The sequence below is a fragment of the Neofelis nebulosa genome, chromosome 16 (assembly GCF_028018385.1).
Source record: "Neofelis nebulosa isolate mNeoNeb1 chromosome 16, mNeoNeb1.pri, whole genome shotgun sequence".
Classification (NCBI taxonomy): Eukaryota; Metazoa; Chordata; class Mammalia; order Carnivora; family Felidae; genus Neofelis; species Neofelis nebulosa.
This window is the reverse complement of record NC_080797.1, coordinates 14,247,776-14,259,317: the sequence shown is the minus strand read 5'-3', so window position 1 is coordinate 14,259,317 and position 11,542 is coordinate 14,247,776. Positions and strand designations below refer to the sequence as shown.

Genomic DNA, 11,542 nt, shown 5'->3' with positions numbered 1-11,542 from the left:
TACACGCTCCTTTCTCAGGACTCTGGAGCACTGTCCCGAGCGTGGAGGTCGACCTGAGCCACGGGCTGTGCTCCGGCCAGTCTTCCTGTTGCAACTGCCCCCTCCTCCCTGTCCCCACTGTGAGGCTCGGGGACAGCTCTAGGGCTGTGCTCCCCACGGCTCATCCGGGTCTCTTCTCCACGGCCGCAGAGCCAGGGCCCTCGGGTCGCACTGGCTTTGGGGCGGAACCGGGTCAGCCACAGGCGCCAGAGAGGAAGGTGGAAAATCCTGAAGACTCCAGACAGGTCTCCATGCCCTGCCTCCCACTGGGACCCGGGCCTCTTCCGAGCCGCAAGGTATAGGGAGTAGAGACCAGTGACGTCACCAGCTTGCTCCGTTCTGTCCCAGAGGGGGGTCCAAATGGGGCACCTGTTCTTCTGGTCCCTCCGGTTCTCTGCACGTCAAACTGGACCCTGCCACAGCTCCCCAAGCTATCTCACCAGGCACATCCCGGTCCTCTTGTGAGAACGCTTTCTGGCTCGTCCCTTAACATAAAAGACAGAGAAAGCCACGAAGGGATCATGCTGCAGTCGCCGCTGAACCCAGGCTTCTGAGAACCAGAGCACCAGAAGGAAGGGAACGGCCCAGCCGGGGCACGTGAAGTCTGGCAACAGCGTGGGGCCCGCAGTCCGCCCCTGACGTCCGGTGCAGGTGGCAGAGGCGGCTGCTCCCAGGTCCTCCCGCCCAGCACCCGCCTGGAGCACGGACTCTGGCGGCTGTGCCAGGACTCCAGGTGTCCGTGGGACTGTTCCCCACACGCTCTCATCCGGTCGTGACACCAAAGTTCCAGCCCAAGCAAGGACTCCGACAGCGGGACAAATCAAATGGTTCCAGTTCTACACACGTTTCTATTTTATTATGGCAAAGGTGAAAACGCCACCTTCTCCACAACAGCAACCGGTAAAATTTATCCCAAAAATAACTCGGTACAAAACAGGTCTGTTTCAGAATTTAAAAAAAAAAAAAAGAAAAAAAAAAAGAAAAAAAAAAGAAAAAAAAAAAGAAAAAAGAACAAAAAACCTTTACATGAGTTTTTAAATCCTATTTTAAAACATAAAAGAAACAAATCCGTCATTGGCTGCACAGCCCCGGTCCTCCACCCCCCTCCCGCCAGGGAGCACCGAGGGGACGTCCGGGTCCTGCTCCGCTCGAGGATCTGCCGGTCTGTTTAACTGGTGTCCATCTGAAACACACAGAAACTTCTCACTCCAAGGAGCCCCCCCCCACCAGGCAGTCTGCGGCCCCGCCCCCCGGGCCCCGGGCCTTACTCTGGCGTTATAAGCGTCCAGCTGGGCGTCCAACTCCTCGGCGGAGAGCTGCTGCTTCGAACTCCTGCCGGTGCCTCTGCCCCTGCCCCGGCTTCCTCCGCGAGCGCCTCTCCGGGTGCCGCCACCGCCCCCGAAGCCTCCGGAACCGCGGTTTCTGGTCATCCCGCCTCTGTTTACGCTGGCAAGGAAAACGGACCTCACTCACGTGACCTGCACAGGCCCGTGGGACGAGCGGCCACGTGCCACAGGCCCCCAACTCACCTCTGTGCGGGTCTCCGCTGTGTGTCAATCTGTGACGTGACGAGCTGAATGTTCATGGGGCGGCCTGTGGCAAAGCACACAAGAGGGCGCGCTCCAGTTAGAGGGCTCTGAGGCGCACCCGCGGGGGCACCGCACCCCGGGCTCCATGCAAGCGCTGGAAAGGGGCCGTGTGTCTCAGATGCTGCCCGCAAGGGGAGCGGCCGAGTGACACCGGTAGGAGGGCGAGGCGGTGCCGATGACCAGCCCGCCAGGACCTCCTCGCTCCTTCTGAGTCCAGGTCAGGTGGGTGTCTGCTCAGGTGTCCGGGGTGCTCGTGGGTGGAAAGGTGTGGGTGACCTGACGGAAGAAGGACCGGTACCTTTGTCTTTACGACTACAGCCCCGCACTCAGAGGTGTACTATGGCGGTTCTGAGAAGGCTTCACAGAAGTGAATCTTCCGGAAGGAGCTGAAGGAGGGGAGGGATGTAGCTTGCTGGATGGGGGTTCACAAGAGGTTGGTCCGGATGTGTGGGGCAGCATGAGAGGTGGCAGAATGGAAGAGAGAGACAAAGGGGCGAATGCAAAGTGTCCTCAGCCACAGGGGTAAGCCACATTCCTGCACGGACAGCTGCCAGCCCCAGACTCCACAACTAGATGCGGCCCCTCTAGCATCCTGGGTCCAACCTCGGACGCACCATCCAGGGGGACGCCGTTGTACTGCTTCATCGCCTTCAGGGCATCTGCCTTCCGTTCAAAGTGCACATCAGCTGTTCCTAAACTGCGCCCTGAGCGATCGTAGTGTACGGCCGCCTTCTTCAGAGTTCCGAACTCAGCGAAGAGCTCCTGGGGGCCGGAAAGTGCAGCCGTTAGCAAAGCGGCTCCCCTTCCTGGGGGCCCAGGGCCGTCCCTGGGAGTGTGAACTTCTGGGGGGCCGGGGGGGGGGGGGGGGTCTTTCCCTGGGAGGCAGACACGTATGGGGGCAGGGCAGTGCAAACTGGGGGGGAAGGGAGGGGCGGACGGGACAGCAACTTCCGGGAGCAGCTGGGCCTGAGGGCTCCTGCCAGCGTGGGGACCTGACACCGGTACCAGGAGGCAGGTAAAGGACCGCAAAGCCCACCAGTGAAGGGCACGAGATTAAGTCGCTATCTTCTTCAACAGAGGAAAATTTCCAACACACCCAAGGACTGTACCAAGAAACAGCAAAGGCCAAGATCACAGAGCAAGGGACGCTATCCGTCATGTGGACCAGCTCACAGGGCCCGTTCGTTGATGCGGGAGCCCTGACCCAGCCCCTCCCCCAGGGCAGATTTCTGGCTCACCTTTCCCTCTCCTCCTACTCAAGCCTGCCGCAAAGGCTGAAGTCAAGCGCTGCCATGGAAACTGCCCTGACCTCAGGCAGGCTGGGAGTTGGAGAGGGAACCCAGAGTGTGGGGCTACTCCGGCCGCAGGCACACAGCGGGAAGTGGAGTTCACCAAAAGCGGTTTCCAGTGGATGCCAGAAACCACCTTAAAAAAAGTGTTGAGACACCGTGAGTGCTCACCGGCCTTGCTCTGTCCTCCCATGGTAGTCAAACAAACAGTGGGGCTCTGGGAAATTGAACCCAGGAAGGCCCAGCACCCTGACCCAGCCATCTCTGGGACCGATCCTCAAGGTATCTTTACTTAACCAGAAAATAAGTTTATGCGCCTTTGGAATTCAATCAAAAAGAAAAAAAGGAAAAAGAAAACAAACGAAAGAAAACACAGCTTCAAACAAGGATGGGTTTGAAACCGTGTCACTACAAAGACGGGTGGGGGAAGCCGGAGCGCAAGTTCCGCGAGACAGACACGGAGCTTGCAGCTCAAGGCAAATGGAGCAGGAAAGCTGCCCGGCACCATCCTGTGCCCGTTTTGTCTACCTGTTTCCATGAAAAAAGGTCTTCTCCTCCCAACAAATAGCTAAAATAAATGCAAAAGAAACCAAAGAAACATCCCGGCTGAGTCGGTAACGCGAGAAACATGGGAGAGCCACCTCTCCGGCCTGGCTGGGAGCTGTGGCAGGGGATCCTCACTGACAGAACGTCTTAGAAGGGCGGCAGCTCCTCACGCCGGGCTGGGGGCCTGTCTTCCAACACACCGGCCTACTTGTGGGGCTGGCGACTAGTGTGACCTCTGCTCTGCGACCCCGCAGCTCCTCGCGGGGGGCCGGGGAGGGCTCACTGGTCTACGGTGGAGAAGATTCAAGACCACGTCCCGAACAGGACCGAGTCGGTGAGGGGTCAACTGCGCGCCAAGAAGCTCCCGTCCCTTACCTGAATATCAGCGTCCGATACTCCAAAATCCAGATTTGACACCAGCAGTTTCCCACCCGTCTCGACGCCTGCGCCGCCCCCGAAACCGCTGTCGAAAAGGTCGTGTTGCCACTTGTCAGGAAGTTGTTTCGGCTGAAGGGGAAAGAAAACACAAGAACGGACCCAGACCCGTGAGCGGCTCTCCAGGACTCTCCTTCGCCCTCACGGTCCGGGCACGACACTCGGGGCCCGGAGGGAAACGCACACGGACCCGCGGCCCTGCCCTTCCCGCCCACGCCGCGTCAGGCCGCAGCCGAGCCCCCGGGAGCCCCGGGCCCCGCGGCTCCTCGGTTCCCTCCAACTAACTTCCCGCCGCCGGCGCGGCCGCGCCCAACGCCCCCTCGGCCCCGCCGCCACGAGGCCCGGCGCCCGGCCGAGACAAAGGCCGGGAGGGTCTCCGCCTCCCGGGCCCGGCCGGCGCGCGGCCTCCCCGCCCGGTCGGCGCCCGCGCCCACCGGCCCGGCGCGGCCTGCAGCCCTCCCCGCCGCGCGCCGCCCCGCCGGCCCGCTCCCCACCGAGGCCCGCCGCCTCCGCACTCACCCTGCTGTAGGGCGCCGGCCGGTTCCTGCCGCCGCCGCCCGCCGCGCCTCGAGCGATGGCCGGCCGGTTCCGGATGGGCCCGCCGCCTCGGTTCACTCGCGCGGCGGCCTGCGCCCCGCCGCCGCGGCCGCCCTGGGAGCCGGCCCTGCCGCGGCCCCGGCCTCCGCCGCGGCCGCCTCGCTGGCTCCGGTTCAGCTTAATGATGTCGTCCAGAGACATGTCCATTTTGTCGGCCATGGCGGGCGCGGAATCGGCCTTGGCTCGAGCCCGCGCGTCAGCACGCCGGGGCGTCACTTCCGGGGCCGCGCGGTGTCTTCCGGTGCCGAGTCCTCGGAGAGGCCGGGGATTGGCTGCGGGCGGGCTGTGGGCGGGCTGCGGGGGCGGGGCGGCGCGTGCGCGCCGAGGCGCGAGTTCGGCGGGCGCAGCTGTGAGGTGCCGGGCAGTGGCCGCGGTCGTTTTTATACCTTCCCGCGCGGGCGCTGCCAACGGAAGGCGGGCGGGGCAGCGCGCGGTTAGGCCGGCGGAGGTGCGACAGCGCGGGGCGGAGCGCGGCCGTTGGGGCGGGCCTGGCGCGCCGCCCCTCCCCCGCCCCTCCCCACTCCGAGCCTTGAACCCGCACCTTTCACCCCTCCCACACCCTCTCCCCGCGCTCCCGCCTCTTCCGCGCGGCTTCTCCCCGCCCCCGCACTCCTGCCCCGCACCCCTTCGCCGCGCCTCACACCTTCTACCTGCTCCTACCGCTTCCCTGCGCCCTGTCTCCGCGCTCGACCCCCATCCCTTCCCCGCGCTCTCAACCCGCGTTCCTCCTTTTCTGCTCCCTCACCCTTTTCCCGCGCGTTTCCCTCTCCCCGCGCCCCACCGTCTCCCACGTCCGCCTCTGCGTCCTTCTCCGCGCCCCACCTTCTCACCGAGCCTGAGCCCCGGGTCCCGGCCCGCATCCCCCTAGCCAGCAACCAGGTCCCCTTTTGGTGGCGGTGGCGGCGGCGGCGGGGGGAGGAGGCGGCACGCAGCTTGCCTAGCTGGCGACCGAGCAGCCCGCGACCGGGACCGCGGGCTGAGTGGTTGTTCCCTGGCATGACCTCCTCGTTAGCCGGGTCTGGGTCTTCATTTGTTAACCCCAAGTTAGTCTTATGCCTTTGAAAAGCACTGTATGGCACGTTTTTGCAAATATTGTTGAACGCCCATGCACCCTTTGGTGGACGCAGGGTAGACTGCGGCTGCTCTGAAGATGTAGGGAGCCTAGCTCTTGGGGCGCTTGGTCCTCCCAAGGAGGTCCCGGTCCTGCCCCTGCCACCTTGTAGACAGATTTGTGCTCACCCCTCTGGATTTCTCAGCCTGGGCATCGGTTCCTGATCCTCTTGATCCCTGGGGGCCTAGATGCTGTAGCTGAGCAGGCTGAATGTAGCCAGCGGATCTCTTTCCTCTGCTCGCAGGCTCCACGGCCATGAAGGTGAAGATTAAGTGCTGGAATGGCGTGGCCACTTGGCTCTGGGTGGCCAACGACGAGAACTGTGGCATCTGTCGGATGGCCTTTAATGGCTGCTGCCCGGACTGTGAGTGTCCCCCTTGTTCCCTCCCTCTTGAGCTTTGCCTGCTGGCCTGGTCTTGGCGTCTCCCGGAAATAACCTGCACAGAGTGCCTGGGTTTTGGGGGCCCTGTCCTCAAGAAGAAAAGTTGGCAGAAGAAAACCAAGTGGTTTGGTCACATGTTTGTATAGAGACCCCATCAAAAGTTTTGTAAGAAAAAGGGTTGTAGCCTTTTATTGTGATCAAACTCAGCTATGAAATACGTGCGGCAAGGGGGCGCCTGGGTGGCTCGGTCAGTTAAGAGTCTGACTCTTGATTTGGGCTCAGGTCGTGACATCACGGTTCATGAGTTGGAGTCCCAAGTTGGGCTCCGAATTCTCAGCTTGGAGCCTGCTTGGGATTCTCGATCTCTCTCTCTCTCTCTGCCCCTCACCTGCTCATGTATTCTCTTTCTCAAAATAAGTAAACTTTAAAAATATTTATTTTTGAGAGGGACACAGCATGTGCATGCGTGCGCATGTGCACGAGCAAGCAGGGGAGGGGCAGGGAGAGAGGGGGGCAGAGGATTCCCAAGCAGGCCCCGCACTGACGGCAGAGAGCCCGAGAGCCCGATGAGGGCCGACGAGGGCCGACTCGGAGCTCCAGCTTATGAACCAGGAGATCACAACCAGAGCTGAAGTCAGATGCTTAACCGACTGAGCCACCCAGGCTCCCCTACTTAAATAATGTTTAAGGGGCGCCTGGGTGGCTCAGTCGGTTAAGCGGCCGACTTCAGCTCGGGTCATGATCTCGCGGTCCGTGGGTTCGAGCCCCGCGTCAGGCTCTGTGCTGATAGCTCAGAGCCTGGAGCCTGTTTCAGATTCTGTGTCTCCCTCTCTCTGACCCTCCCCCGTTCATGCTCTGTCTCTCTCTGTCTCAAAAATAAACGTTAAAAAAAAATGTTTAAAAAAACAAAAATACACGGGGTACAAAGATGTGTTAAAAGTCTTTAAAGAGGGGCACCTGGGTGGCTCAGTCGGTTAAGCTTCCGACTTCGGCTCAGGTCATGATCTCGCGGTCCGTGAGTTCGAGCCCCGCATCGGGCTCTGGGCTGATGGCTCAGAGCCTGGAGCCTGCTTTGGATTCTGTGTCTCCCTCTCTCTCTGCCCCTCCCCCATTCATGCTCTGTCTCTCTCTGTCTCAAAAATAAATAAATGTTAAAAAAAAAAAAAAAGTCTTTAAAGATTCTCAAACGAACAAAAAGTGGAATATTGTAAGGATACCCCTTCCCTGCATCCAGGATGCATCCGGGATGTAGGATAACAATGCCTGAGGAAAGTTTCCATGTTTGCCTCAGGGTTTTCAAGTGTGTTACGGTAACAGATAAATAGGATATTTCACTGGACTCCTGCAGAGTCTCTAGCTGTGACTTGGGTTTTTTACCGGCAGTGCTGTCGCGTCAGATGTGGTGATAAGTCCTTAGCGTTACCCCTGTGCTTAGTCCTTGCTCAGATTTTTCCTGCTGTCTGTCGTCGTCTCTGTCCTTGATGGTGTGAGCAGGATCAGTGAGTGCTTCCTTGCTTTGCTGTGCCTTGGCTGTTGAATCTACAACAAGCCCCTGTTCCCCCGTTCTCTTAACCTTTCCGAGGCAGCTGATCCTTTAGCAAAGCCATGTTTTTCACACCATGTCCGCTGCCAGGTTTTATCAGATTTCTTCTCTGTGGTGTTTTTTTTTTTATTGATTTTTTAAAAATATTTATTTTTGAGAGAGAGAGAGAGACAGAGTGTAAGCAGGGGAGGGGCAGAGAGAGAGGGAGACACAGAATGGGAAGCGGGAAGCAGGCTCCAGGCTCTGAGCTGTCAGCACAGAGCCCGACGGGGGGCTTGAACTCACAAACCGCAAGATGACCACCTGAGCTGAAGTCAGACACCTACCCACCTGAGCCACCCAGGTGCCCTTATTTCAATCATTCTTAAAGGGCTACGGGAGCCTGGAGGGGCACGCGTTCGCAGCTTCCTCCTAAGCAACAGACTGTTAGCTTCTGAAAAGAAAAGTCTGGAACATTGCCCTCGACTGGGTGTGGCAGAGTGAGCCTGTGTCTGACAGGTGGCACTCCCACACAGCCCACAGAGGGCAGGTTCCACTGGGCCTGTAGCCGGGCATCTCTGCGTTTAAGGGGGTGCTCAAGTTTTGTGGAAGTGGGTCTGTTGCTGCAGAGAGTAGGGGATTTAAAGTTTATTTATTTTGAGAGCGAGAGCGAGAGCGCACACGAGCAAGGGAGGGGCAGACGGAGAGAATCCTAAGCAGGCAGCGCAGAGCCCGACGTGGGGCGTAGAACCCACAAATCCTGGGGCGCCTGGGTGGCGCAGTCGGTTAAGCGTCCGACTTCAGCCAGGTCACGATCTCGCGGTCCGTGAGTTCGAGCCCCGCGTCAGGCTCTGGGCTGACGGCTCGGAGCCTGGAGCCTGTTTCCGATTCTGTGTCTCCCTCTCTCTCTGCCCCTCCCCCGTTCATGCTCTGTCTCTCACTGTCCCGAAAATAAATAAAAAACGTTGAAAAAAAAATTAAAAAAAAAAAAAAGAACCCACAAATCCTGAGACCGTGACCCAAGCAGCCCAAACGACTGAGCCCCCCAGGCGCCCCAGAGTCGGGGATCTAGAGTCTGGTGTTCAGACTCGAGGTTAAGTGTGAGAGCCGGTTGTAACGTGCAGAGTGTTTGACAAGCCTCTGGTGCTCTTTGTACAGATTAAGTGAGGCGGGGTTTCTCTTGCCAAAATTGAGCTCTTGTGAAGAACCCAGGGTGACCGAGGCTGTCTTCAATCACTCCCTGTCCCTGAGGGCTTTGGGAGTAAAGGTCTCCTTGCGGGGGCTTTTCATTACAGAGGACACCAGCCAGCCCTTGGGTGAGTCACCGACCTTGTGCTCAGGTGCCCGTCAGAGCCTGAAGCGGGCTGCCTGGCCGTGGGGACGGTACGGAGTTCTGGAAGCGGCTCCTGCCCTAGCCCTGCCTCGCGTGGGCAGCGTGGCCAGTTCTCCCCCACCCCCCAGAGAGCTAGCTCCTGCCCACTGTCTTGGATCCTCTTTTCCAAAGCGACTCTAATTTCGTAGGGGTGATTCCAAGCTGAGTTCTGCTGGGCTTGGGAAGGCCTTAGGGGTGGGGGTGGGGTGGGATGTAGTCTCCATCAGGTGTCATACCACATGGGCTCCTGGCACAGGGTCCTGCTCACCCCCCAGCACCCATCCCTCCCGTGCCTGGGGGGGCAGAGCGAGTTCAGTAATTCCATACTTGCTAAGGGTATGATTTTCTGGTTTTGTCATGAAAATTTCAGAAAGGGAGTGATGTTTTGTTATAAAAAGGAGTTTTTGCCCCAAACAGGTGAAAAAGGCATAGCGGTGGCTCTTTTCTGACTTGGTGGGGTGCACGCGCCACCGTGGGGCGGGGGCTGCGCAGGGACGGGAGCTGATGCTGACAGTAGACCTGGAAGGTTCCTGGCCCGGCACCCACACCAGCTGCCTGGCTGGGCTACTGCTCCGCAAGTGGCCGCCGCCCTGATACACCGTGTGCCCTGGCCTCCTGTCCGCCAGGGGGGGTGACAGGGAGGCCACAGAGCACCGCCGGGCCCCCAGCCCCGGGTCCGCGGGAACAGAGCCCGGTGGGAGTGCTGTGAGTTTGCAGGGTCGAGCACCTCTGGTGGCGGGAGGAAGGGCCGTGGTCACAGGAGTCCAGAGGCGGGGTCCGTGCTCAGAGAGCCCCCAGACTTGCGTTTAGGATATGCGTGGAAACAGCTGTTGCCACGACAGGATGTCTTGTGTGTCCTGGCCCCAGTGTGTCCGTCTGGTCCCCTGCGTTTGTGCACCAGTGACACGTGGACATGGCATTCGGTACACGTAGAGGACCCCCAGGGCAGTGAGGTGGGGGGACGGCCACCCCAGGAGGGGTGGGGATAAGAGGCCACAGCTCTCAAGGCCTGGGGGGGGCGGGGGGACCTCGACCCGGGCCTGCGGAGGTCGTCCTCCTCTGTTGGCACCAGCTGTGTGATGGGATTTTCTTGATTCTGGGAAATCAGAGGGACCCGTTTTTGTCCTGATGTGGGGCAGTGTGGACGTCCTCTCGGTGAAGGTAGATGGAGGTGGCTTGTTGCGGCAAAAGCCAGCGGCTCGCACCTGGCCTCGGAGGCGGGGCCCTTTCGGACCAGAAACGAAAAAGGGGTGGGTGGCAGCACTGTGCTCACTCCCAGCTGCTGACAGGCAGGGCGGTAAATGCCACAGGGTCCCCCCCACCCCCCCTTCCTGCACTGGGTCGCTGCCGCCTGGGAGAGGAACCTCTGTCCCAGTCCCAAGGCCCCAGCTCTTCTCTTGATCGGGAGAAACAGCTCACTCCTCAGATGGGTGGCTCTGGGGGCTGGGGGGACGGGTAACCTAGACGCGTTCCCGCTGTGATCTCCTGTGGCAGGCTATGTGGCAGAACTGTGGCGCGTCCGTAGATGGTCTGCGGGCTGGGCCAGAGCGCTCCCTGGAACTGAGCCCCCGCAGGGGAGGGGAGGGTGATTCCCGTGGGGGGCGCACCGCAGAGGTGCGTTAACGCTCCCGATTTCGGGCTTTCCTGAAACCCAGCGTGTGACAGGCTCGGGACACAGGCCCCCCCCCCCCCCCTCCCCCGGGGCTGCCACGGCTGCCTGACGTCCCTAGCCGGCCCCCCCGCCCCACGTGACGCGCACGGTCCTCTTGTCCCTCCCGCAGGCAAGGTGCCGGGCGACGACTGTCCCCTGGTGTGGGGCCAGTGCTCCCACTGCTTCCACATGCACTGCATCCTCAAGTGGCTCAACGCACAGCAGGTGCAGCAGCACTGCCCCATGTGCCGCCAGGAATGGAAGTTCAAGGAGTGACACGGCCCCTCTGGGCTGTGACAGCGTTGGCACGAGGACTGGAGCTGCGTTTGTTTTTCATCACGCGTTGACGCTTTTATCCAATAAATAAAACTCATTGAATTGCCTGAGCCTTGCTGGAGGCCTCCTGTTTGCTCGGCGCTGCTGCAGCCCCGCTGGGCGTGCCTTGATAGGAAAACTCATGAATAAACATCTGGATGATGCCACCCAGGCCCTGAGTCACCACCCCGGGAGGAGAGGGAGTGCAGGATCAGCCAGAAGAGCCTGGGGCAAGAGTGACTGGGGTCTTGAAAGGCCTGGTGGTGCAAAGGCCCTGGGGTGCGCGTTGTGTGCCAGCGGGGGGGGGGGGGGGGCAAAAGAACGGTGGAGTGGAGGCCTGTGGCCTGTCATCTGGCCCCTCACCTGCTCGAAGCTGCCAGCCACCCCACAGACTAGTTTGTGGGCCTCTGACTGCACAGCTGCCCACGGTCCCTCCTGAAACGCTGTACCTGAGTAGGTGCCAGTGATCCTGTTGGAGGCCAGCTCGTCGGGGCTGTGACCTACCCAGTGTAGGTCACGTCAAGGGTATCTGTGTCCCTGGGTGTCTGAGATCCTCTGTTTGAAGAAGGACAGCCTTTGGGAAGCTCCTTTGGACACCTCTGTTAATCCACAGCTGCTGGGGACGGAGGTGGGGGGCCCTGGGGACTGTGTCCCAGCCCTGGGAGTCTTGACCGCTTCTGGACAGAGCCTGCTG

At 60.3% G+C, this 11,542-nt stretch overlaps 2 protein-coding genes across 5 annotated transcripts; one reads left to right on the top strand and one right to left on the bottom strand.

Moving 5' to 3' along the window:
• Positions 1–867: 867 nt before the first annotated feature.
• On the bottom strand, positions 868–4,812 carry ALYREF (Aly/REF export factor). The gene is made up of 6 exons (XM_058703273.1): positions 4,418–4,812; positions 3,839–3,970; positions 2,243–2,390; positions 1,569–1,632; positions 1,308–1,485; positions 868–1,222 (listed from the first exon to the last, which is right to left on the bottom strand). The coding sequence occupies exons 1-6, from the start codon at positions 4,652–4,654 to the stop codon at positions 1,208–1,210; spliced, it is 774 nt and encodes a 257-aa protein (XP_058559256.1). The 5' UTR covers positions 4,655–4,812; the 3' UTR covers positions 868–1,207.
• ANAPC11 (anaphase promoting complex subunit 11) lies at positions 4,807–10,919 on the top strand. 4 transcript variants are annotated; one of them, XM_058703274.1, is made up of 3 exons: positions 4,807–4,943; positions 5,851–5,970; positions 10,664–10,919. In XM_058703274.1, exons 2-3 carry the CDS (start codon positions 5,862–5,864, stop codon positions 10,807–10,809), a joined length of 255 nt encoding a protein of 84 aa, XP_058559257.1. In that variant the 5' UTR covers positions 4,807–4,943; positions 5,851–5,861; the 3' UTR covers positions 10,810–10,919. The 4 variants fall into 4 exon arrangements, with proteins under 4 accessions (XP_058559257.1, XP_058559261.1, XP_058559259.1 ...); XM_058703278.1 differs by lacking the exon at positions 4,807–4,943 and adding an exon at positions 5,033–5,374; XM_058703276.1 differs by lacking the exon at positions 4,807–4,943 and adding an exon at positions 5,381–5,511.
• The last annotated feature ends 623 nt before the right edge of the window (positions 10,920–11,542 follow it).